Source organism: Hippocampus comes, unplaced genomic scaffold (genome assembly GCF_001891065.2).
Source record: "Hippocampus comes isolate QL1 unplaced genomic scaffold, H_comes_QL1_v1.1 scaffold7, whole genome shotgun sequence".
Classification (NCBI taxonomy): Eukaryota; Metazoa; Chordata; class Actinopteri; order Syngnathiformes; family Syngnathidae; genus Hippocampus; species Hippocampus comes.
This window is the reverse complement of record NW_017842060.1, coordinates 9007190-9033976: the sequence shown is the minus strand read 5'-3', so window position 1 is coordinate 9033976 and position 26787 is coordinate 9007190. Positions and strand designations below refer to the sequence as shown.

General features: G+C 42.2%; 1 protein-coding gene across 32 annotated transcripts in view; it reads left to right on the top strand.

Annotated features, from left to right (window-relative positions):
* LOC109511127 (receptor-type tyrosine-protein phosphatase delta-like) overlaps positions 1-26787 on the top strand; it is a 166964-nt gene that overhangs the window by 92123 nt on the left and 48054 nt on the right. For 31 of the 32 annotated variants that reach the window (XM_019861918.1, XM_019861908.1, XM_019861931.1 and 28 more), the window contains 3 exons: positions 5981-6130; positions 20183-20328; positions 21022-21163. In XM_019861918.1, coding sequence (XP_019717477.1) covers positions 6046-6130; positions 20183-20328; positions 21022-21163 — 373 coding nt within the window. In that variant the 5' untranslated portion in view covers positions 5981-6045. Of the gene's footprint in view, positions 1-5083; positions 5105-5980; positions 6131-20182; positions 20329-21021; positions 21164-26787 lie in introns of those variants that run through there. The other variant, XM_019861907.1, reaches the window with a different exon arrangement.

Here is a 26787-nt window from a genome sequence, read left to right as displayed (position 1 = left end):
TATAGATAGGGTGTTTGATGCCGTGGCAGTCAAAACAAACAACACTTTCCTGACAACCCCTTCATAAACCCTTTGAGTCATGACACTCTTTGTACACTAACTTGGCATCGCAGTAGAAATCTCACCAGCTATTAGGTTACTTTTGAAATGATTGTCCTATTTTTAACTGTTCTCCGTGCTGTTAATTGAATTGTGACAAACTGGTCAGACCCTGCTCCCGACAATTGTTATTTTATAAAGGTAGGGGCCGTTTGACCAACCAACCAGATATCCTCGTTCCACCTGCCAGTTCAACCCACCTGAGGGGATGAGAGCAATGCAGCAGAGCTTGCCGTGGGTGCAAAGGGAAAATAAGTCAGCCCTGCATGGAAGCAATTAAAAGCTGTCACAAGGTGATGTAATCAGATGACATCCCCACAGACTTTGACATTGGCTTCTGATCAATGCCTTGCTCTTGACTTGCTCCGCGGCTGCTCCTAGTCTACCTGCGTGCGCGCACGCGCGCGTGTGTGTGTGTGTGTGTGTGTGTGTGTGTGTCAGAGGAGATGACAGGTTATCAGCAATCAGCATACACCATGAGTACGCATCTGCATTTGTATTATCCATCAGTAGCATCTTCGTTTTTTCAGCTTGTATTATATTCAATATTGAATAAGCCAGCAAATATGTTAATCATACCAAAAATTTGGATTATTTCGGGTTCACGATTTTTGCTCTTTAGGCTGTAAACTGCATTGCAGAAATAAACAGTGGGTTGAAATTAAAAGTATAATACTGTAAATTATGTTACTCGTTAAACACTCATTCAGAATTAGAACAAAAACTTAATGCTAAAAAAATGAATCACTAGGCTGTAAACTGCATTGCAGAAATAAACAGTGGGGTGAAATTAAAAGTATAATGAATTATGTTACTCGTGAAACACTCATTCAGAATTTTAAAAAAAACTTAATGCTAAAAAAATGAATCATGTAAATAAAAAACATGCAAAGATCAATGTGACATGTATGTGAAATTTGCAATTCAAACGCCTCTAAATTCCTCCATAACAGATAAATCCATGAGAAAACGATTGCTGACTAAAGTGCTTGAACCTTTACACTGCTCCTCATGTACCTCATGTCCAATTTGCACTACAGCAGCAAAATTATGAAAGGGAGAAGTAGAAGAACAAAAAGTATACAAATAAATATAAATGATAAAATATAGAGATGAGCATCTTAAAAATGGGTGAGTTGGGGTGAGTCCGGGTTTTCAGGTCTGTCTATTCAATAGCCTGACAGCAGTAGGCAGGAACTTTAAAATTAAAGGATCAAATTAAGCTTCAGACATCTGTACAAACGACATCAATGTTGACGGATAATTTGGCAAGTTGACAAAGATACTTCCCACTCTCCAACATCACGGTGAACAAATAGGGTAAATATTCCACTCGTCACCTTCCTTTTCAATGGAAGTTCGGCCCCAAAGACTTCCTGTTTCCTGTTGTGATGCAACAAATCCCAATTGCCACCACGTTGACATTTCTGTCAGTCAGCCGCTGTGCCAACGTAGCGGATAGCGTAAGTTAATAAGTGTGTCTGATTGCATTCGATGTCTCAGCTTTGCTATTGCAAATCAAATAATAAAGCTGAGTGTTGTTTTTCCGCGGCGCGCACTTTGCCTTAAGCTACGCTTTTCAGGATCGGCCTTTTGTCTGCGTCTCTATCTTGTCAGCCTCCGATGCAGCTGCACGACTCCATCGCATTTTCAGTCTAGTCCCACACTGCTTGCAATCATCCACCCACGCATTCATTTTCTATACCCTCCTCTTTTCAATTTCTTCTTTAAAGTCATTCTTAATTGCACTTATGCCATTGTACTCTTGCACCGGTAAACGGAAAACTGAGTACCCTTCAGTTACGTGTATATATATATATATATATATATATATATATATAAGCAACTTGTGATTGGTTACAAGCAAAATCAATGATGAAAGGCCTCCATCTTGGATCTTGACAGCACATGAGAAGAAAATTTGGTGTATGTCAAGTAAGATGTTCAGTGTTGAATCGAAACCCCCTGCCAAATTTAATCTGATCTATATAAATTGGTTTGGTTTGATTCCAAACCCACTTTAGCACTTTCCACGAAAACTCTTTCATCTATAACTGCTTCATACAACAAAGAGGATGCAGAAAAGTGGTTAAGATGGCACGACTGTCTGTGTCTTATGTGTTGCGTTGTATTATTTTGTTATTTTGACTTCAAGCTGGCGCCGCGAGAGTGGCTGCCTTTACAGCAGCTTCAATTTCTTCCTTTCATAACTTTACTGCCGTGAATTGGGAATTTCTCCATTGTGAGACGAATCAAGGTTTTCTTATCTTATCTTAACCACAATTACATCTGGATGGGGATTCAGAATGTTTTTTTTTTTTTTTTATTGATCATTGAGAAAACTGTCAGAAGGTGAACATTATCACCACACACAGGATGCCGGCAGAGGTTAACTCTTATTTACGATGGGAACGTCCTTGGCAGAAAACCCAGCCAGCATAGAACAAAACCAAGGTGAATATACCAAAAACTGGAGACAATCAGCTGCAAACAAATAAACAAACCACACAGGTGAAAAAGTTGTTGTCCAATCACAACCGCGTATACCACATTTTGGTCGCGGAGTGGTTAGCCTTGATGCTTGTTTATTTGTACCCTGCAATTGGTTGGCAACCATTTTAGCCTTTCACCCGTCTCTTGCTGAAAATCAGCGGCGATCAGCCCACAAACTACTGTTATCAGTCATCTTCTGCATCACAAATTGTTTCTTTTTTTTTAACTATGTACATAAGCCTGATTTGGATCCACTAAAACAATACTTCTTTTGTCAATCACCTTCTCAAAATGCTGTGGTCGGCACTCTGTTAATTCCAAGGAAAGAAGTTTTTTTGAAAGTCTCTCTATTCTCTCATACTAGTTAACGGGGAATGCGTGCAAGTTTGTATGTCAACTGGCGAGATGTGAAACAAAAACGAACATGGTGTTGCAAATCGCGTTTTCATTCGTTGCTTAGCTGCACATTCAACAGCCGTCATAAACACAGACGAGACTGACGAGGCTATCCTGGGACGGCTGCGGTCATTAGGCATTTGACGGTTTCAAAAACATTTTCCATTCGCTGTAATGTTGCTCATCTTCTACTTTTACCTCTATATCATGTCATTTGGCGCTCCTCCTCCCATTTCTCCTCTCGCCATGTGTTAAACTGTCACTAAGTCAGTTTTTGTTCTGTCACAAGGCATCGCATAGATAAGTGTGACTGATGGCTGCAGGCTCAGCCAGACAGACAGTTGATGTAATCGAGCGATAGGGACTAATGTAAGTGAATGGCCGAGCACCACGGCGTTCCGCAAGCTCGGATGCAGCGGGAGGCTTCCTGGTAGCCCCCCCACTCAGTAATGAGCAACAACAACAACCACGCAGACTACCATCTGGCCGCTACCTTGCTGATTGTCTCTTTTCTTCTTTTTCCGTCTTCTTTCAAGCCCACGTTGCCTCTTTGTGTGCGCTTGTTTGCCATTTCAGGTCGACTCTGCCCTCTCTCTGTTTCTTTCTCTCTCTGTTTCTCTCCCTCTCTTTCCATTTATCTCTCACTCTCCGCTATCTCAAGCTCTTTAATTAACGTGACACGCTGTGAAGTGAGATACTAAATAATGCAGACTTTTCCAGTGCCGTTAAATCAGCTGGCGTGATTAGTGGCCACACACACACACGAACACAAAGATGTTGCTTTATTTTTTTGTAATGTCTGTTTCATTTTGCAGAAGATAATGGGAACTGTAATTAGCGAAAATATACATACAAATGACAATGAATAATCCATCCAATAATCCTATTTCGATCAGCCCTGGCATTTGTTTCATGGGATTGCTTTTGTAAAGTTGACTTCTGAAAAATAGTTTGGGGAACTGGTGAGCAGCACAAGTTTCAACTCCCTTTTTAGTGGCAATCCATCCATCCATCCATCCATCCATCCATCCATTTTCTGATCCGCTTTATCCTCAGGGTGTGCTGGAGCCTATCCCAGCTGTCTTTGGGCAGTAGGCGGGGGACACCTTGAACTGGTTGCCAGCCAATCGCAGGGCACATAGAGATGAACAACCACACCTAGGGCCAATTTTGAGTGTTCAATCAGCCTGTCATGCATATTTTTTTTAAATGTGGGAGGAAACCGGAGTACCCGGAGAAAACCCACGCAGGCACGGGGAGAACATGCAAACTCCACACAGGAAGGCCAGAGCTGGATTTTTTGCAATAATTTACTTTGTAAATCCAGGCTGTCTTTCTCAGACAATACCTAGAGTGTATATTCAAAACGTCCCGATACGTTCTTTGATTCGTGCTGGTAGAGTGAAGATCTCAATCCGTAGGCGGACAAACCAATGACATGCTTTTACGATACATAGTAAAACACAAATGCATGTCTGTGACCGTAGTTCTGCTGGTAGTATTGTAGTCAGACTACAATCTGGCATGACTCAATGAGCGTAGGTGGGGGTGTAGGTTATACCAAAGCAATTGTTTCAAAGCAAAACTAATGGAAAATCCAGTGTGGGTTTATGGTAGTTTGTTGCTTTGGCTCGCAGGAAGGTTGAGAGATTTAGGCTGCTGCTCTCATCTCTTCCCTGCCCCGTTCTTTCTCTTTTTAATTTTTATTTTTTTTTTTTAATCAGAAAGCTGGTAGAGGAGTCGATAGACTTCGGACCGCTGTTGCTGTTTCTGCATGTAAAAATGATGGCGCCCTTTTGGAGACGCATTCCCTTAAGATTTTGTTGCATGCGTCTGTGCCGTGAGAGACAACAGTCATGACACTGAGCTACCCGCATACATATATTTACACTGTTGTGCTACAGTTCAGTGAGAACAACAACTGGCTCATGCATACAGATGTACTAACTTATACATTACAGAGGAAGGAAATGCATAAATATGCATGAATCAAGATTTTTTTCTCTCTCTCTCTCTCTCTCTTTTGCTCACTCTGTCCGACTCTCACTTCAAGTCTGTCATCTTTGGGAGACGAACACTCATCCGTCATGTCGAATCGCGTCATGCGATTTGAGCTGTGAGTTTTCTGACACTCAAAGACGTCGCCCCGTCTCGACTGATGCCAGACGGTCGCAGACGACTTGCTTGATAGCGGACAGACAGACCCACAGACTGACTGACTGAGGACTGATGCGATCGAGAGCATGGCATGAATACGCTTAAAATATGTGATGCGGAAAAAGACAGAATCGCAGCGACATGGAATAAGGACTTGTGTGATGAAAAGGATGATTAAAAAAAAGCAGGCGCCCGCTTAGAGTACGAGGAACAATGTGTGCAACATAATCTGTCTCCTTGCCGGCATGCATCCCTCCCAGTCCGCATCCTCTGTTCCTTTTCATCAATCACCGTGTTTTTGACCCAAACGGGGTCTGTTGTGCCGCTTGTGAAGCAGGTAAACCTGCCACAGACAAATTGCGAGCAAACAGAAAGGATGAGTGATGTTTTGAAGCAGGATGTTAGCTGTTTGTTGAAGTTTGGCGGCTATTTTGCAAACACACACACACACACACACACACACACACACACACACACACACACACACACACACACACACACACACACACATGCATGCACACACGCACACACACGGGCATGCGCACACCTTGGGCAATGTAAGGTCTTGATAAAATGCGAAGAAGAAGGCAGCTGCATAACTGGAGTGTGAGGCCCCGAGGGAAATCGCACACATTCAAAAGTGTGTGTGTGTGTGTGTGTGTGTGTGTGTGTGTGTGTGTGTGTGTGTGTGTGTGTGTGTGTGTGTGTGTGTGTGTGTGTGTGCGTGCGTGCGTGCACGCATGCTCCCTTTATATAGTACATTCCCTGTCAAAATTTGGGCTTCTGAAAACAATCCTAATGAGTGCATTCTCTCCTTTGTGTCTTTCCCACGCAGGTTGTGAGGACTTGTCTCCATCATCCCATTGTACAGTGAGGCAGTGAGCTGACGGAGGATCCAGCATGCATGTGTCGACGTACCCCACAATGCACTCTGCCAGCCCGGGTCTGCTCCTCCTCAGTTTCCTCTTCCTCGCCGACGCTGACTGTGAGTGCTCTCACATTCACAACACATCGCCCGTGTTGGCTCAAGGGTACAGCCTGTCCAAAATTCATATGTATGAATCTGGCCAGAACGAAGGCATTATCTTCTGATATTGCATCTGCGCTATTCAAGTGTGTGTTTATCTGTATAGTTTGGCAAGCGGGCTTGACGCAAGGCCAGCTGTTTTTGTCCATCCCAGTATTACTTGGCATGGACAGTTGGACCACATATGGCATATCAGATAATTTCGCCGCAGCTTGTGCGATTGCGTTGATGCGCGTGTGTGTTTGTGGGAGATTCGCCTGCTCATGTCCAACCAACATGTTTGGGGTTTTTTTTTTTGTTTTTTTGTTTTTGCTCAGGCAACCTAGTCATTAGTTTCATGCATGTTTCCTAGTTCAAGTATTAGGATGTGATGTCGACACGCAACCTCAAGTAACCAAGTTATTCATCTCCCAGTACGAAGATTATCCTCAAGTTTTATAATCTGCAAAAAACCGCAGTATTTTTTTTTCTTATATTTTATCTTGCTCGACTCTAGTTTTACATACATTTGACTTTAAAATTACTGTGTGTGTGCTGAAAATATGAATTGTCGCTAAGTTTTGCAGAGAAATGGCTCATTGAAAATTATTCAGAAATTCTCAAGAATAACACTTTTATACATGGATTTGTGGGAAAAACAATTTGTCAAGTTGTATAGATTTATATTTACCGGTACCTTGTAAAAAAACTCGGGTGTACTTTCATTCCAATATGATATATGGCATCACATCAAACAAATTTATCAATAATAATGTGGTTATTTTGACATAATTCCCCCATAGAACAAAGAACCAATTATTATTGTCCACATGTGTGTTTTTGACTTCCTTATTTATCCTCTGAGACCCTCGTGTAGCTTCAAGAAGTATGTTTGGTGAAGTGTCTTGAGATCCATCTCTTACGACTCCCATTTTACGGCAAGACAAATTTTTGTTGCTCATCAAAAATCATGAGAACCTCATAAGCGCTTTGTCCCAAATCAGGTCAGGGCAAGGAACAACTCAATGACACCAAAATGTTCAAATGAATTGTCTGCATTTGAAAGATTTATTTTGTTTCAGTTGCACTTTTACTATCAACAATCATTGAAATGCTTTTGCTGTATCATCCCAAATTGTCATATAAATGCACAAAGACGTTCAACACAACTATGTGACATAATATTATTTCAACAGTGAACTTTGAAAAATGCAAAAGTCATGCGGCCGACACCATGACACCTGCACACAAACATCACTTTACCCAAAAAAAAAAAAATACCTGCTACAAAAGATGGATTATCTTATATACGAGTTAAGATTGTTTCTCAAATCCTTTCAAGGAAGAGCTGATAAAAGTGTTCAGAAAATGTGATTGATACATTGGAAACACGGGAAAGGATAAATGTTTTTTGTTTTAAATTCCCATAAAACTGCTGCTCGATTTTCTAGTCCATTTCTCTGCTTCCCATTCTCTTCGTATTTGTTTCACAATGATTGACAATCATTTAAGGGTACCTGAAATGAACACACCGGGAATCTGGAAATTACAAGTGTTACAAAACGAAAGTGATTGCAAATCGAGGTGCGCCGCTTGAAAATTGCATCGCCTACAGGCGACGCTTTGATAGACAGGATGTCGGCCTGTCAGGTTGAAGATTAGCTTTGAGGATTCCTCTCTCGTAACGTTAGCGATGAAATGGATTGACTGATTTGGGTTGAGACCGCGGATGAAAAAAAAAAAAAATGTCAGGATGTAGTGAGGGATGCTTAAAAAATTTCATACGAATAAGAGGAGATGTGGAGGTTGGGGATGATGTAGACGATATATACACTCTAAATTGTCCCTAGTTGTGAGTGTGAACGTGGATGGTTGTCTGTCTATGTGTGCCCTGCGATTGGCTGTCAACAGGTTCAGGGTGTCCCCCGCCTACTGCCCAAAAAAAAAATGGTCTGGAGACAGTGTTAGGGTTGGATGGTCACCTCGAGCACAGTAAAATCTTCTCCATCAACAAACACGCTTGTTTTCCTATCAGTCTTCTGCCTTTTTGCCCGGTCGGCCTGCAACGGTCCAGTAATCCATCAAAACGATGATGGTCGCAGACTTCTTTTGCGAGGGCGAGAGGAGATTCCAACAAGGCGGGAAGCGCTTGTACCCAGTCTCTTTGTTTCTTTTTCCTCTCACTCTCCTCTCATTCGGCTTCCTGTCACATCCTCATAATGTGGTGAGATAGGAAGGACGGAGGGTTTGGGGTTTCTCCCATCGCTTTAATCTCACTGTGTGTGACGTGCCATGCCTCCTTTAATATCAACAGCGGGGCCTCTGAGGCTGTGTTGAGAGTTGAGGCATAGACTGTCACTGCTGGAATGCTAGTGTCAACATATTTTTGAAATGTTAAACGCTCCCTGACAGAGTCTCCGATGTAATGTGACATGAAGGGAAGACAATAGACAATATATCTGTTCAGGATCTGAATATTTGTCTCACTTTTTGCAAGCTCCGTCTCATGCTCGGTACGCAAGCTGCTTTCATACACGCTCATGGACTAAGGGTGTTAAGATGCAATCAGATGGAAGTGCATCCCGTGGAAATGTTGCATGACGCTACACCGTATGTGTGCCCATTGTACCAATATATGGGAGATTGCACGTTGTAATGCATGGATATATTATTTATCCTCCCTTCCCATTTCCTGATTTTACTTTCTGCCTTTCACTTGCCACCATTTTGGATTTCTCCATGTGGTTGCCGTCATGTGTATGCAAATGTCATCTATCTGGTGGATTAAGAGTAATGCCCTGATCCTGTCGCAAACTAGGCCACTGCACCGTGTACGCGGCGAGATGCCCTTTGTGAGAAACGCCATCTCTCCGTCTGTCGTTCAGGCAAATGTGTACAATGGGCACACATTGTTATTTCTTCTCCCCCTGTTTTGCGTCGCAGACAACCTGTCGTGCCACCTTAGACTGCTTGGCTGGAAATATGACCCCTAAAAATTCCCTTTTGAGTCATTACAAAATATTGCAGAATGGTTTTAGTAAGCAGGCCGTTACATTTGTTTTGGAGAATCTTTGAACAGTACGAAACTCAGTTTTTGTGATTCAACAGAAGAGCAACCTTTTTATAGTTCCGGAGAGAGGATATTAAACTCACACTCTGTTATTGAAACGTCTGAAATGCACATATCAGAGACAAAGTGTGTGTGTACAGCATGTGGATGATGACAACAGGCCTCCCCCAAGGTAGGCGTGGCTCTCGCTGTTCAATCCAGTGGGTCACTGTCCCACTTGGCCACGTTGCAAGTGGATTGGTTTAAAGTGTAATTCATTGGTGTGATCACAATCAGGACTTGAACCAACCACTTTCTGGTGCCCAAACGGTTTCATTCATTTACTACGTCTTATACAGGTATGGTATGTATGCTATACATATCTTATAGAATACGCTATACGTTTTTTTTGGGGGGGGGGGGGGTTGACATAAACCATCAGAGTCGTTCAATGACGAAATAGAAATTGCACTCGTAGTGACTGATTGACCTGTCAACATTCAAGCCGACTACCAGAATTCTTTGAGGTGGTGGTTTGACCAGGAGCTGAAAGGTTTTGGGGTCAGTTCTCCACAGTGACCGAACCATTACCTGCCAAAGCTGAGGAGCCCTAGAGCGAAGCAGCAAATAATAGCTGCTTTGACAGGAGCCTTCTGAGGTGGTCTGCGAGGTTGTGACGCCGTTGTCCCTCGAGCACTTTGCTCAGTGGTCTGATTCAGAACACAAAATATGGATGTATTTTTGAGCTGCAGAAGTATGTGGGAGGAATGTAGGCTAGCGGCGACTGTCATAACTTATATGAATTACAGTGGAACCTCTTCGATCGACCATACGGGACAAACATTTTTTCACGTGGAGGCTCAATTGCCACCGTCATAAAATCGGATAGGCACACGCAATGTTTCTTCTTTTTTTTTTTTTAACAGCCGTAAATGTATAAAATAAATAACTACCAGACAGTGTTCTGTTTAGACCGTATCTTTTTTCGGGCATCTGTTCCGTAAAGTTTGGAAATGTTCTGAATTGTTATTTTGTGACTTGATTTGTTATGGGGGATTTTAGAGGCATTTGAAGTGTTCATTCCATTTTTTGGGGTGGGAAGAAATTCCCCAAAATGCTGTTTTAGATCAACACAAAGATAATCAGTCTGCTTCCATGCAGGACTGCAGAAATAAGACAATATGTACTGCTGAGAGACTGAAATTGTGGGGAGTGTCACAATTTGACGTTATTTGTTGACGTTACTTGTTGATGAAATCATTTGTCGATGTCAATTTGCTCATCGATCAGTTGACTTTAGAAACACTATCCTAGAGCAAAATGACCACTGATATTACAGCATGTCATTGTAGCAGCGCCAGACAATGCTCTCTGTTGTGCACGTGTTAGTGTTTAATGACATATGATGGAGTTTATGTGCTTACCATTGGAGTAGTTCTTCCAGTAGACAAAAGAGTACATTGCAGTAACTATCTTGTTACGTGCAAGCGTCAACCTTGGCTGATAGAGGAAGACTATCAGGGTGACACAGATCTTAGGGTCCTGCCCTGAGGGATTAGGGTGTGAAAAGCATGCCCATGTTAGTGCGATTGATGTGTATTGCCCATATGCGTCGCGCAAATGTACGTCATATTGTTGATCCAGACGATACATGTAATGTAATAAACATGCCGAGCCAAGTACAAGGAAGCTTGTTTTTAACGAACAATGATAATAACAAACTCATGGTGTGTTTTGTATAATATTATAGATGCTCTTTTTGCCACTTTTAGCTGTTTCTTTCACTCTCTTTGGAACATAATAGACAAAACTTTGACATAAATATCTATCTTGACAAATAAGTTCCATAAAAATGTTTCACAGTGTGACACAAAAGTGTTTTAGTCAGAGACGACGTCAATCAAACTCTCGTAATCCTTATCTAAATCATTTTGAAAGCTTGACAACCTCACTTCCACTAAAAAGTAAAAAAGATTGAATTCGGGCTTCAATCCCTAATGATCTTCTATGGAACCCAAATAAAACTCAGTCATACTGAGATGTATCTCATATTTTAGCCCTTTTATCTAGAAAAATCCAATATACTAAAAAAGCATGGTCAACAAGCACACATTAGCATGTGTTCCATTTCTGACAATGACATTAACAGCCGTTTTAATACCTCTTGTATTCAATATCAGTAGACCATGTAGGTCAGCATATCCTTTATTGCATTACAGTGGCGCTAACAAAGTAGCCTTTTACTGTAGTATTCAGAATAGAAAATAAATGTCTCAGTCAAATCGCAGCACAGAAAATTTCTGAAGTCATGTAAGCGTTTCACAGCAGAGGGTAAAAACTGGCAGCCTGGGCAGAGACAAGAACAGTCCATGTTGAGAACTTGAACATAAATATTTAAAACAGGTTTCGGCAAAGTTGCTGTTTCTGCTAGCAGCGAGTATAGGCGTGCATCTGTCCATGACTAACATGAACTGACTGATGCTCGCTTACGGTTATTTTAGCAGGTGCGCCATCCTGTGAAGAGCCCTGCTTATCGTTAGCTTAGCTTAGCCGCGCGCCTGTGTTTGAGTAATGCGCTTTGACCACAAACTCCTCTGTTCTTCTTTATGGGAAGCCAGTAGTGACCCAGTATAGTTGGGTACTGGGCAGGCGATCCCATGTTCCTAATGACCTGTGTAGTGGAAAAGGAAGCCCCATTCGATTAATTCCTCCCCTTGTGTTTCTAACAAATTAACCCTGATTAATTCGGCACTAGCCAGACCCAGGGGCGGTTACAGCAAGTAAGTGGCCTGCTAATTGGATGTACATTACTACCAGCAATAGCAGGATTGTGTTATTTATGGCATTGTTCAAGTGATGATTGTTACATCAACTGGAAGTTGTAAAAACGTGCAAGCAAGTACACGTAGATTTGAAATGAATTGTGTTTCAAATAAGTATTCTGCGTTGGTTTGAGACACAGCTGAGATTCCCTGTCCAATAATATCTGTAATTTGAAATCTATCAAAAATGATAGCAATTTTCCTAGCAGTTACTTGTGTATAAATTCATTTTCACTGCCTAAACAGGCTGTTTTGGCAAATGTTTTTAAACGCATTTGAGCACTGCTGGGGGATAATAGTTGTCTCTCCGTGTTTAATGGCTCCAGCCATCCAATTTCATTTCTAGGACGAACGCAAGCAGCTGATAATTTGCTCTTAATGTGTCGGCTTGATGTTAATATGTTGTGCTTCTGGCTAGCCTCCCGCCCACTCTTGAGGCCCACTATCATGGGCATGGATGGAGCTCTACGTTTGGCCTCGTTCCTCAACTTATTTGACAAGCCTGACTCACTTCTCATTTGCGGAGTCATCCGCTAACCGCCCACCACCACATGCAGCACAGTGCAGCGGGATCTTCCCTGGCAAAGCTTGTAAATGACTCATTACATGCTTAACGATCGACGAGAACACACACGTACAAACGTGGGGTGCAGGCACAGATGCTTGGCAAGTTGCACTTGCATCTAAAGCAGTCACTTCAGATGGTATCAAAACATCCAGCGCAGAGGCATAAAAAGTCCCAAATGCTATTTAAATTCCACTTGGAAGGGAAACAAAAAGGGATTTTGTCCAACCATCAGGAGGTGCCTGATATCGACCTGATCAGGAAGTTTAATAACCAATTATTTTCCACATCCTCTGAGGGATGATCCAGTTTTCGACCTGTGAGCAGTAACATTTCAGCATTTATTGTGGATTAGCAAGTGTACGTTTCTGGACCCTGCAGCTCCTTCTTTATAACGAAAGAAAATGAAATGCTTGACCATATTCTCGAAAGCGGATGGTTGTAATGTTCAATTTGTAGCTTTGTTACAAACCGTAAAAAGGCAGCGTGGTTCGATTTTATGCTGCGAGGGCCATTGATCTGATTAGTTCGGGTAGGACTCTTTGCTTTATACTTTTAAAAGTCAGATCTCCAAAGTGACTAAGACAAGAAACCACACAGCTCAGGGAGCAATTGGATTGTAACATTTAGGAGACTTTTTGTCACGATGCACATGCTCGGGGATTTGAGGAGGTAACACCAAAAGAAGCAGTGAGTAGAAGAATCATTCTGAGATTTTAGAATAATGTATTGATTGGCAAGCCTTTGGTAGTGTTGTGGTTTCCATACCTGACTTTTGTGCAACTGGCATGGAATTCATTCCCTCGCCCAGTGCATGACCAACAATCAGACCAGTCTGCCGTTTGTCCTAAGTCAGTTGGGATATGCTAGAATTATCATGACCAAGTGGTCTGCCTGGCCCTTAATCTAGCAAAGTTCTCCATCCATCTGTCAGTTGATCCATGTTCCTCTTCTGATCCATGTCTGGATCGAGGCTGCATCAGTCTAATAAGCGATCCCAGGGGGAAGCCTGGCCGCCTTCTCCAGTTGCTCAGAGAGGACACTGGGGCATTGCCAAGCTAGCCGCAACAAATAGTCCCTCCGACGTGTCTGTTTTCTGCTGGGTGGACATGCCTGGAACACCTCACCGGGGAAGGATCCAGGAGGAATAACCCCCACAGAACCCTACAAGGGACCACAAGGATGCTCTAAGCACATCTGTCAAGCACCTGTCCTACAGTTTCCTGGAAGTGTTGTACGGCCACAATGAAAACCACCTTGGTCCAAATTCGACTAACAGCCCTGTCCCCAACACCAACAAATATTGAGGTGTGAACATTTCCATGAGAGACTAAGGAGTCAAATCTCCCTCTCGTTGGAACATTTTCTCTGATCCTGCTCTTGTTAGTCACCTTTCTCTTCATTTCCATCCATGCTCAATTTTTTTTCAATAATAAATCCATATTCTTATATATCATACACCCCGCAGTTTTTGTGCTTCCATCTGCAAATCTCAAGACATAGCCCTTTGGGTTAAGACATTGTTTTTCAGCTACGGTATCTTTGTACACATTGCCCTTAGCTTAAACTAATCTTGTTCTTATTTGTTGGAAGCCCTGCACTGTGGAACTTGTATCATCCCTGCGCAGTGTGCAGGTTATCTCATGGAGAGCTTATCCAAATTTGTCACAGTTTACTGAGTTAGAGAAAGAAAAAAAAAATTCTTATAAGGAATGAACCGCCACACCACCTACTACTCAGTTTTAATGCAGTAGCTTACCTGTGTCAGCTGCTTCCGAGGAAAGAGCAACTGTAGATATACCCTCACTGATAGATTGGTAATTGTCAATTCACCAATGGGACCGCCCAGCAGGTGACACTCATACCGGAGATTTACATTTGCTTTAGTTTAGCCATCGAGCAATTTAGAACTCATTACTGGATTAAGAGTTCAACATTGTGAAAAAGTCCAGTTGCCTTCTGTATTTAACATTTGCAGATTTTGATCAAGCTTGATGTCAATCCAGCCATCCATCCATTATCTTCTGTTGTCTCTTGCCGGTTGCCGTGGTAACAACCTAAGCAGAAGACCCCAGATTTATGTCTCCCGAGCCACCCCGTCAAGTCTCCCAGGGGGCATCCCCAGACAGAAACTCCCAGGCTAGCTGAAAAACACAGTCTCTCCAGCATGCCCTGGCTCTTCCTTGCGGCTTCTTTAAAAGTAACATTTTGTTTTCCCACAATCCTTTTTAAAACAATGAAACGTTAAGTGCCTGGGTATAATCAATGGAATACGGTACTTCAGTATTACCCCGGGCAGTGCAAAATGTTTACTGGTTCAAGTCTATACAATGTGACAATTTTTTGGTTTTGTCCTTGTACAACAGCCCCCCCCCCCACACCCACAGTTTTGGGAGAGTTTTTAAAGCATGTCAGTGTGTGTTTACCTTGATAAATGGCGGTACTTGTATGTGGCCCTAACCTCAGTAATAATAGCAAATGACAATTTTCTACCTTGGGATCAAGGTTTATCACACATCTTTACTTCAAAAAGTTGTCCAGTGCAGGGAGATGACTCTGTAATCCCCGCCATCTGCTGTGTAGATGAGATCCCACTATATGCCGACCTTTATGTAGGCCATCCTCCCTCCAGCCGACCATTGAGCACACACAAAAATGCGCACATGCACACACTCACGCAAACACACGCGCACACACAGAGGGGGGAAGATTGGCACCGTCTAATTCCATCCAAATCTCTCGCTGCGGTACCACTCAGTAATTTCTCCCTCATTTCCATCTTGGGTCAAACCGAGGAGATAGATTCTCACTGCGAAACCTCGAACTTCCTCTTTCAAGTTTTCGCTTGTCAGGCCAACTACTCATTTAACATCACTGAAATATTAAAGCTGCAGCCCTTCCACACACACTGTAAATTCCATCGCTTGGCATGAGACATGATCGCTACTGAATGGGAGAGAAAAAAAAAAAAAGGTAACCGAAGGGAAATGAAGAAGAGAGTCAGCAAAGAGGGAGTTGGGATGGACGTTAAAAGTGAAAGGGTGAATTGAGACAAGCGAAGAGCATACGGTTACGCACCCCCTCCCCTCATTAAGTCAGTCAGTGTGACAGGAGGACTTACATAACACCCCAGAGATGGAGGGAGGAGATGAAGAAAGAGCACCGAGGAGGAGGATGAAAGAGGTAGCAGCTGCGGAGCAGGCAAGACATGATAGGGTGATGAAGACTCGAGCGTGCACTCTTCGAAAAGCAACCTTTGTGGGGAGACTCAAACAATCAAACATGAGCTGGAGTATTTTAATGAAGGGGAACGGGATGCGGGGGGTCAAATAAAAATGCATTTGAAAGATCCGCCGCTCCTTTCGGTGTGCCTCGACTGGCTTTGCACTTTTCATTTGTTTTGTGGAGGAGAGATTAGCAAGAGGATTAAGAGGGCGACTCTACCGCTCCTCATCCTTTCTCTTCTCTCTCGTTTGCTACCTCTCAGATGGGAGCAAGCACATTTGCTCACTCGCTCGTGCATCCCGGGAAATTAATGCACAGTTTGTGCGCAGGGTGCTTGGGGCTGCAGCTCGCTTATCGTTTTGTTTTTTTTTTTCTCCCCCTACTCAATCTGTTGTATCGTTTCGGATGAGTCTGTAAATGTTGAATTAGAGATGCATTCGGCAGTTTCCTTAAGCTCAGCGTGATGTCTTAATGGCGCTTGGAGAATGACAGATAAATCATTAAGAATGATATCATACTGAAAAGAAGCATCTTTGTTACTTTTGTATTCCACCTATGTCACTATTCTCCATAAGTAACATGAGCAAGTTTTCCATTAGTTACAGTGCATTATTTTGAATGGAATCCTTTATTACAACCTCCAAATGCGCATGGGTTTTCAAATGAAAAAAAAAGTGCATTTTCAGCAGCGCTACAATCTGCAAGCGGAATAATATACCAGTCGCTAAATTAGTTCTGCTCCAACATTTTCAACAAAAAATAGTGCCGTGCTGTCTTTGTCAAGAAAAGTTGTAATGGAAGTGTTTCCCCCGACCCAGAATGCAAATGGCTGCATCCTGTATCATCCAAAGAAAGTAACCTTCAATCTAACATACAAACAGAAAAAAAATTAATAAAAGGGTCTAATTTCCCAAGATCCCCAACCCGACGAAGATTGCAATTGTTGGCAACAGTTGTAGAAGTGGTGGCGACTGTGTATTTGTTTTGCCCTTTGGGCAGCTCTGATGGTTTTCACCATGGAGCATTTGGGAGAGCGCCGCAAGCGTAAAATGAAGTTTGAAGTGATGAAATGGGAAGTGTTAGTGAAAGACGCAAACAAAAATATTACAACGTTACAGAAAATAATTCAATCACTCTTGTTCGTTTTGGGAAAGCCGTCAACCGCATAACAACCTTGTTTTGTTTAATTGAACTCACCCAAAGTGAGTGGCCGCTGGCTTTCTGTGCCTGTCCTGGAGACACTGCTTTTAAAACGCACCTCAAAATCTGAGCAGGGAGAGGCCCGCACCACTTTGTCAACTGCGCAGAAATGGCGCACGGAAAAGCAGTTAAAAGGAGTTTTGTCATCCGTGATATGGCATGATTTTTTTTTTCTGGTGAATTGCCAAGTCAGCCCTGAGATCAGTTATGGGCAATTGATTAATTTTCCTAAAAAAATTTGAGGGAGGGTAATATTTTATATATATATACCCATATTAACAAACCAACTCTGATAAACCATCAATATACGTTTTTCATGGGAAAACGGGAAAAATCCAAGTAATGAAAAAAATATTGCCGTAAAATAGAAATAAAATGGGCAAATATGCAAATGCGCAGGTACCGATCAGCCAATATGTGTCAGCTGTAGTTTTACGTTAAATTCACCACTAGATTGCAGACATGACTTACTGTAGTTGCAAGTTTTAACGGGTTTTATACTGCCCTATACTACAATACAAGTAGGCCCAATATTTTTTGTGTGCTTCGGAATGATATGTAGTACAAACTAGTACCTCAAAAATATTATCATTTTGTGGGAGATGATTTTTGTGAAGAAAAAAAAATGAACAAAATGAGTTGTTGCACTTCATGTAGGTTTGTTGTTCAGCAGTTTTGTGCCCTTGGAGAATGGTCATTTTTATGCATGAGAGCCCTTTGCACTGGAAAAAAATATTACAGTATGTGATTATTTTGTGGGCGGCATGGTGATTGACTGGTTCGCACGTCGACCTCACAGTGCAGAATTGCAGGGTTCGATTCCGGCACTGGCCTTCTTGCGTGGAGTTTGTATGTTCTCCCCGTGTCTGCGTGGGTTTTCTCCTGTTTCCTCCCACATTCCAAAAAACATGCTTGACAGGTTAATTGAACACTCGAAAATGTCCCTAGATGTTGAGTATTAGCATGAATGAGATTAAGCGTATTATTTTTATATTGGGTTAAGATAGTAGCTCTATTATACTTGGATTGAAAAATATATGATCAAAAATGAATGACAGTAATCCCTCGTTTATCGCAGTTAATGGGGACCAAAACCACCCGCGATAAACGAAAATCCGCGAAGTAGCATCCAATTAACATAAACAGGTAAAAATTTTTTTTTTTTTTTAAGTCCGCTATTATGCGGCGAAACAGCAGGCCAGGGGAAAAAAGAATAAAAAGGCGATTCAGCCAGGATTCAGGAAGGAGATTTTCCAGTTTTCTTTATTTTCAGGAGTGACAGTTGACCAGTTTTGAGCAGCCCACGTGTAGCCCGCGAGAAGCTGCAAAACAGCAGCGAGTCACATAGAGCAACATATACAGTACTGTACTCCATGTATATTTAAAAAATATATATATATATATTTTTTTATATGTTTGAAAAAATCCGCGATGCACTGAACCCGCGTTAAAAGAACCGCAAAGTAGCGAGGGATCACTGTATATTGAGAGCATGTATTTTGCATGTTTTTTGGGGGGTGTTTTTGGTCCAGTTTAAAATGGCATTTTTGTCATTCATCTGGTTTGAAAGTGTAGCACTGATGAAAAATTGTGGCCCTCTCCAGCATTGAAGTTGCCCATCTCAGCCTTCGATCATTCAGAAGCTTCAAAATTGCATGGCTGAAAAGAGTAAATGTCATAATATTTTTTGTTTGTGACATCTTCCTCCTCACCTCCTCTCATCTTGCTTGTGTTTCACTGGCACCACTTTGTGTGCCGGTTTGCACGCAAAGACCCAAAATCAGCCAGCGCAAGCCATTATAAAGTTTGACGAATCAAAGTCAGTGTGCTAATCCCATCATTTCATTTGGACAAAATGAACCGTGCAGCAATGTTGCGTGTTTGGTAGAGCATCGTCGTTGCGCCCGGTTAGTCGATCACCTTCCACATCTGATTACATAAGCAATTAAGTTTGCAGAATTTTGGAACATGCAAATCCATAGTAAATCAAGCCCATAGTCTTCCATGAATATTTCATTTTTTGGAGAGTAATCGGAGAGAAAATTTGAGCCTGTGCAGACTCAAAAGTCAAAAGCGGTCCCGTTTTTATCCTTGCTGTGCTATTCTATTTGTAAACTGCAACCGGATGCAAGTTCAATAGTTGAATTGGAAGCAAGTGACTGGGCTTTCGCCATTTGTCTCTCCCTCCTCTGGCTTCCAACTTGTAGTAGCCAGACGCTTTCCGCCTTGATTCGCCTCTCCATCTGTCTCGCTCATCTTTCTCTTTATCTCAGCCATTCTCCTGTTCTGTGCTCCCCACGCTTCCAACACTCTCTGCGAAGCTTAGCCACTCTGCCTCCTTCCTTTTAAACAGCAAAAAGCAATTCCTCTCCCTTTGTCAGGGCAGTTGGCACTAAGCCCTTAAGTAGGGATTTTCTGGTTTGGCGGGAATGCCATTAGGCAAGCGGCCGATGACGTGCCGTGACTGACGTGCCGAATCTTTTTGATGTCGTGATGTCACAATCCCGCCAAGGCAGCGGTGATGATATTGTTGGCGTCCCTAGAATGAGGGGGCTTTAGTGGTCATGTCAGAAGTAAGTCTTCATAAATCCTTTATGGCACAGAAATATTAAGCTTCTTTGGCGGTGCAGGGGCAGCAAGAGGAACATGGTAGAACGCGGTGGAATGTGAACACATACACAAAAAAAAGAAAAAGAAAAAATAAGACACTTGTAGACACAAAGCCACCCACACGTACTCTACGCAGACAACTTTCTTCAGCAGCCACAGGCATGCTAGAGCAATCAGTTTACACTCCGAAGACAACTTCTTTCCAACTTCTTTCATTTTCAAGACTCATGGGATCTATTAAATCCGAAGGAGTGGAAGGGACTGAATCTTTACCGTACATGCTCTGATTCAAATGGCCTTCAACTCTCTTTTTATTAGCGCAGTCGTTCAAATGTAAGTGCTGCAGATGTGCAAATGAAAGATTATGGCAGTACATCACGAGCATGTCAGTGTATTTGGTGCCTGAGTGCATTTTAAAAATACAATAATCCACTGAAGGATGCATGTTTAAATACGCAATAGCGGTGTTGTAATGCATACCCCCACACACACACACACACACACACACACACACACACACACACACTAGTCTTGACTTTTTAATGTTTCTTTTCACACAGCTCCTCCACGGTTTACCCGAACCCCGGAAGACCAGATAGGAGTCCAAGGCGGCGTGGCGTCGTTCGTGTGCCAGGCCGCTGGCGAGCCGCAGCCCAAGATTGTGTGGAACAAGAAAGGCAAAAAAGTCAGCAACCAGAGATTTGAGGTATGACCCCACTTTCCTAATTATTGACTGTTAGCTTATGTCTCTCATATTGCATCCAATGAGAACAATGTTTCCCAAAATGTTGCAGGTTTTTTTTCCCCCATGGGAAACATGGGGAACTGTGATTTCAGTTGGTTTGTAAAAATAAAATAAAAATAAATTAAATGGTGGTGGATGATAAATCATTTTTGTATTGACTCAAACAGAACCCGCACTGGTCAATTCTTGAAGACATTTACCTCATTCACAGAAATCTACAAAGCCATGATCCACCGACAAGCCTCATAAATATAAATGCATTAAACTAAATACCATTGTGTTTGGCAGCGAGCCATACAATTAAATTAACCCTTACCCTACAGTAGACAAGAATTGTAATATGTTATTAGTTTAGCATGACAGTTGGAAGAATTGTGTATGTGAGAGGGGCAAGGTTGTCCCAGACAAATGCATGATTGGAGGTTGAAGGCAGTCTCCAACTGCCCAGCTTCGAGCAGCCAACTCCAATATCATCTGCAAGTGGAGATCTTGCAGTTCCTGAAAAACTTTCTTTGGCCGTGCCAGTCTCCTTTAAGGACTTCATCAAGTCTGTTCTACTTCCGCCTTGTAGACCACGCACCTCACCTGTCCTGAGTTTAAAGACATCGAGAGGAGCCGTACCAACAGTATGTCTTCTTGTTTTCTTATACACAGGTAATTGAATTTGACGACGGGTCTGGCTCTGTCCTGAGAATCCAGCCTCTGAGGACCCCCAGAGATGAGGCTATTTATGAATGCCACGCCTCCAACTCGGCAGGAGAGCTCACGGCCTCCACCAGACTAAGTGTGCTACGAGGTCAGTGTCGTCACATGCACAAACAGCTGGATTTGCATCCATTCGGCAAGCAGTTTTCCAAATCCAAAGGCTTGGATAGGAGTCAAAAAGCTCACGTGAAAAACAGAACTTCTCATTTTATTTCCTATTTGAACTTTTATCTCAGTATCTGTATTAGTAATACTATAAATATAATTTTCTTAGTTCTTAGAATGTGATAGGGTTTTTTTAACCACAAAAAAAAAAAAAAGAGTACAAGAGTTCCGTTTTGCATGTTCCATAACACAAGATTACAGTTGTATGGAACCGGAGCCTATCTCAGCTGCCAATGGGCAAATGGTAGATTACACCTGCACTGTCCGGGTCCGAGCGAACCACTCCGCCATCAATGACCCAATACAAGAGGTGCACTCTAAATGCTGCCATGACAAAGATAATAATGCAGTTTTGATTTGCTTGTTTGCTTGCACTCAGCCGAATGTAAGATTTCACATACTGTACATACTCTCCATGTATTTCCTATCCCACTTATTTCATGAACATAGTTCATAGTTTCACGTAGGTTTTGCTCATTCATGAAAATGTATTTGGTTTTTTTCCATCATCAACAAAAAAATACCTCAGGATTTATAATTTCTTTTAACGCATCATCCATCCATTGACTGGTCCTCACTCAGAATTCGGAGTATCGCGAGGTGTATTTTTCATTTCCATTCTCGTACTCGTAGATTGTAAATTAATGCTGACAATGCTGAAAGCTCGGAAGAAGGGTCTCTTTAGAAGTCAATAAGTGTAAAGGCTGTGTCCGCTGCACTACGTGCTTTTGTTAGTGTTAGCAGCAGTCCATTAATGCAGATGGTGATGTTAGTGTTAGTGGAGTCCATTAGGAGAACATTATGCACCGGTAGTTGGAAGCTCAAGAGTGTCTTAGCGAGCGAAGCCGCTCAAGTGTGGATAATCACACCGGCTGCCTTTATAGTCCACGCTTGTCGGAAGGGGAGAAAGGAGGAGCGGCCTATTGTTTCTATCCTCTCATCTCTCTCTTGTCTTTCTAAAGTACTATACACAGAGTCTCCATGTTGCTGTTGCTGTTGTTGTTTTTCTTTATCTGGACTGCTCTTACCTTACTCCTTCTCACTTTCATCTCTCACTCCGCATGCTCTTCCGCACAACGTCTAAATTATTCACGTCAGATGGCTCTTTGCATCCTCTGTGCTGTTCACTATCATCGCATGCTGCGTGCGTACGTCGGATCACTGGTGCATGCACATCTGTATGCGCTCCCTCGATGGGAACCTTTTCTCCAATCTTCATCCAGAGCATGCAGTCACTGCTCCATCACGTTCGCGCACGCCCACAGACGCACACGTTCACCCTCAGTCTAAGATTGTTGTTCCTTACGTTAGGATTCGTTTCTTTTGTCACTACTTATGAGTTGCAGTTGTTGTGGTTGTTGTTGTTGTTTTGGAAGAGGCCACATGGGGACTGCTAATAGGCCCTGATAGACTCTCAGTCCAAAACGTCGGTTAGATTGTGCTCGCGCACGCACGCACGCACGCACGCACGCACGCACGCACGCACGCACGCACGCACGCACGCACACACACACACACACACACACACACACACACACACACGCGCGCGCGCACACACGGAAGCACAGATGTGTCAGTCATGTGTCCCCTCGCCTCTGTACAGCGACGAAGTGTCTGACAGGAGGGATATGATGCTAAGGTCAGCCGGCTTAATTACTGAGGATTACAACCAGTCCAAATCTTGGCCTTCAGTAATGGCTGTGATTGGCAAAGCCTGAAATAATAATGAAGTGGAGAGCAGTCACTCACTACATTTTGCCCTTGTAGAGCATTTAGTCATAAAGTCCGCATATTCTTTCAAGAACATCTGAAATGTAGTTAAAAAGGAAATCTTAATGAACGAAAAATGAATTTATTTATGTTTACTGAATTTCACTTCAACTCAACTTTTATTTGAAGAGCACTTAAAACAACCACAGCTGCATACAGAGTGCTGTTCATCAAATGAAAATCAGACATATGAAGACAAAGACTGTTCAAACAATACGTTCATAAAAGAAAAACACGATAAAACACTGAAACAACGCACAGTCTCATGTTGAGTGAAAAGCCACACAATAAATTCTAAAGATGGGCGCTTGAGGGAGGACCGTCTGACAAATTGCATTACAGTAACTCAGCCAAGACGTAACAAAGGTATGGATTACTGTTTTCCAATCAATTTCAAAGGCATTTCTTAACTTGTGACTTTTGTCATTCATCATTTTCCTGAATGGCAAATCCTCAAGGAGTGAAGGCTGGTGCCTTTTCCTGGCTGACCTTGCGCTAATACAACAGCTTAATAACCACACGTTCATCGTGCCACAACTCTCCCAGTTAATAAAAAAACAAAACAAAAAAAATTAAAAAGATGTTTATTTTAATGCGGTGCAGTCAAGTGAAGTCTGTGATCAAAATATGCAACTGCCAAGTAATGTTGCTGTTGATAACCTTCAGTGAAGGTGTCTGTTCATTATAACGTTCCATCTCTGACATATGATGTAGTCACCAAATGAAAATATTTCAATAGTCTTATTCCCACTCAACATTCAGCGATATGATGCGAGGTCAATATTAAAGAAATACAAGTTTGGGTTTCTTCTCAGAGATGTTTCCTAAAGACTGCGGTTGTCCAGTATAGTGAAATAGGTGACCTTTGTACAATGTATTGTACCTTCGGTAGTCGGTGCGCTCTCGCCAAAAGCTCTTTCAATCCCGCGGGTGTGCAAAAATGTCAAAGACAAATTCAACATGATGAAGTACTGCAGTTGTAAGCTGTCAAACGTAATGCGATGCAATCTGATAATGATGCCTTTATTTTATTGTGTCGACGCACATGCCGCTGAGTGTGTCATGAAAGGTTGAGACAGTGAGAAGAACGTATTCCACTTGGGCCTTCTGAAGCTTTTGTTCCCCACAGACGCATTTTTTTTTCCCCACATTTCGACTTGACAAATCTAGCGAGCAAATGTGCGCACATTTCATTTTGGAAGCTCCTATAAAGCAGATGCGGCAGTTTGCGCTGCAGTTCCCATGACTGTGGGACAGGCTTTGTCTATGAGCTGTGAAATTATCTGGACGACGCTCAGTGGAAACAGTCGAGTGAGAGCGCATCCAAACGAAACAGCGGGAGCCTCCGTCAACACGGGAGCGTTGGGTTACTTGTCTCGCTCTGACCTCAAGGAGCAGCAGCCTTAGCCTGAAAACACTTTGGTGTTACTTTACACTTGTCCCGATGATGGATGACAAATAGCTTGTGTTTTACATGTGCCGATGTCCTCTTCTCTTTCGTAGGACTTTTTTTTTTCCAAGCAAAACTGTTACTAGGGGACAATCTGGTCATCTAGAGCAGCGGTCTCCAACCACCGGGCCGTGGGCCGGTACCGGTCCGTGGGTCATTTGGTACCGGGCCGCACAGAAAGAATGAAGGACTTACATTACTTCCGTTTTATTTATTTCGGAATCTGAAAGATATTTTATTTTGAAAAGTTCGCGGATTGTCTGGAACATCTGTCTACAGGGTGTTACTCTTGACGCAGATCAAGGGGCGCTTTTCGGTCACGTGATCAGTTACCGCTAAAATGAAACCCAGGAGCTAGCAAAATTAGTTTAAATAAAAATAAAAATAAATAAATAAATAAATAAAAACGTCTTTGGGAAGTGGGAAAAGCCTAGCCAGGAGACAGAAGAGGAGCCTACGACGTTCAAGAAAAAGTAGGCTACATTTAATAGACAGTATCGGGAGTCCTACTGAAAACACGGATTTATATCAATGGGAGATTACCACGCACCAAGCCCACTCTGCGTAATATGCGGCGACGGTGAGTCATATTTTTCATGCATTTTTTATTTGTGGTATATCTTATTTTGAAGGCATGTTTAAACGTGACCATAGCGACCAGAGAGTGTTGCGGCCACATTGGACATTCCTCGTGTTTCGAACAGTTTTCATGAGGGTCATATTATTTTGTTGTATCTATCCGTCAAACCTTAAAGGCCGGTCCCTGAAAATATTGTCTGACGTTAAACCGGTCCGTGGGGCAAAAAAGGTTGGTGACCGCTGATCTAGAGACAAAACCTGTTGACATTCAAATGAATGAACACCTCCAGCTATCTGCACCAACACGTGATTGTGACAGGGAGCAGTTTTTTTTTTTTTAAAGCATGCGTCCTCAGCATTGAGCACGGTGTCCCACCCCAGGTAGATGAAATAGAATGCATTATTGCAGCCGATGAGGGGCTCTCTTTGAAGTAAGTGTTTGCATAATGAAAGCGGGGTGAATCGCGATTGTTATGCCGCATACCCTCCCTTGTGCTCCCTTTCTCATCATGTCTATCTGTTCTTTCCTACTTTAGTTTTTTTGGGCCTTGTTTTCCTTCCTTTGTCTCGCGATTCAATTTCACTTTTTTTTTTTTTTTTCCTCGATCCAACCACCCACTCGCACATGCTGGCCATCACCCCAACACCTCAGCCTGTTCGCTTTGGTTTATGATGTCCATGTTTCCATTTGCCGGTGTTATGATTGATTGAAACCGGAGCCGTTAAAAGGCCACACACATATACGCTTTCAAAAGCTACTGTCTCACGACCCGCTGGCTACAGTTCGATGGGTTAGAACCAAAATTAGCATCTCCTTGGTGAGGTTCAGTGCTTGGATTTCCCGTTAATGAGGCTCGGTGTGGTTGAAAGAGATCACAAGGGATACTGTTTTTTTTTTTTTGTTTTGTTTTGTTTTTTTTCTTTCTTTCTTTTCAATAAGGGGAGTGGAAAGCCAAAAGTTAAAATACCTTTAAGATCAAACGCACGTCTCTTTCCTTGTCTGTTTTGGTCATGGATGACTCATCAGTGTGTTTACGGATTGAAACCCACCAGAGGATATATTAGATACATGATGGTCCATCCACACTTTATTTGTGTACACTGAAAAAAAATTGGAGTGATCTTTATTTGAGAAAAAAAAACAAGTCAAGTTTCTTCACTCTTCACCGCCGTTATTTTTGAAATCTGACTATTGAACAACTTCATTGGTACGTGTACGATGTCAAAAACAACTGGGGAATGTTCATTTGGATAAATGATGGTCACCTGCAACCATTTTTCGACTTTTGAAAGGGAGCCTGGAAGAAGAGGTATTTCTTGTCAAAAGAATATTTGGCTCAAAATTCTATCTTAGCTTTACTCCAGAAATAAACTCCACCTATATTTGACCAATCTAAAGTTTTTATTTTTTTACTATGAGTACTATAATGACTACTGCTTACACAGAAAAGTTGATTTGTCATGGATGAATGGTGTATGAGAGACTGTACCAGACGTATAACGTCTGAGGAATCAGTAAAAAAAAAAAAAAAAATCTGAATCCAAAAGCAAACAAATGTGATGTATTAATTAATGGAATAGTTTGACACTTTCGATTCAGGGTTTTTTTTTGTTTGTTTTTTTGTTTTTGCTTTCTTTTTTTTTTTTAATGAAATTACAAATGATCACCGACTTTGTAAACTCTAACGGGAATGGAGAATTCCTCATTGAGCTGTAGTAAATTTAACAGCCAGCATGACAATGTGATGTCG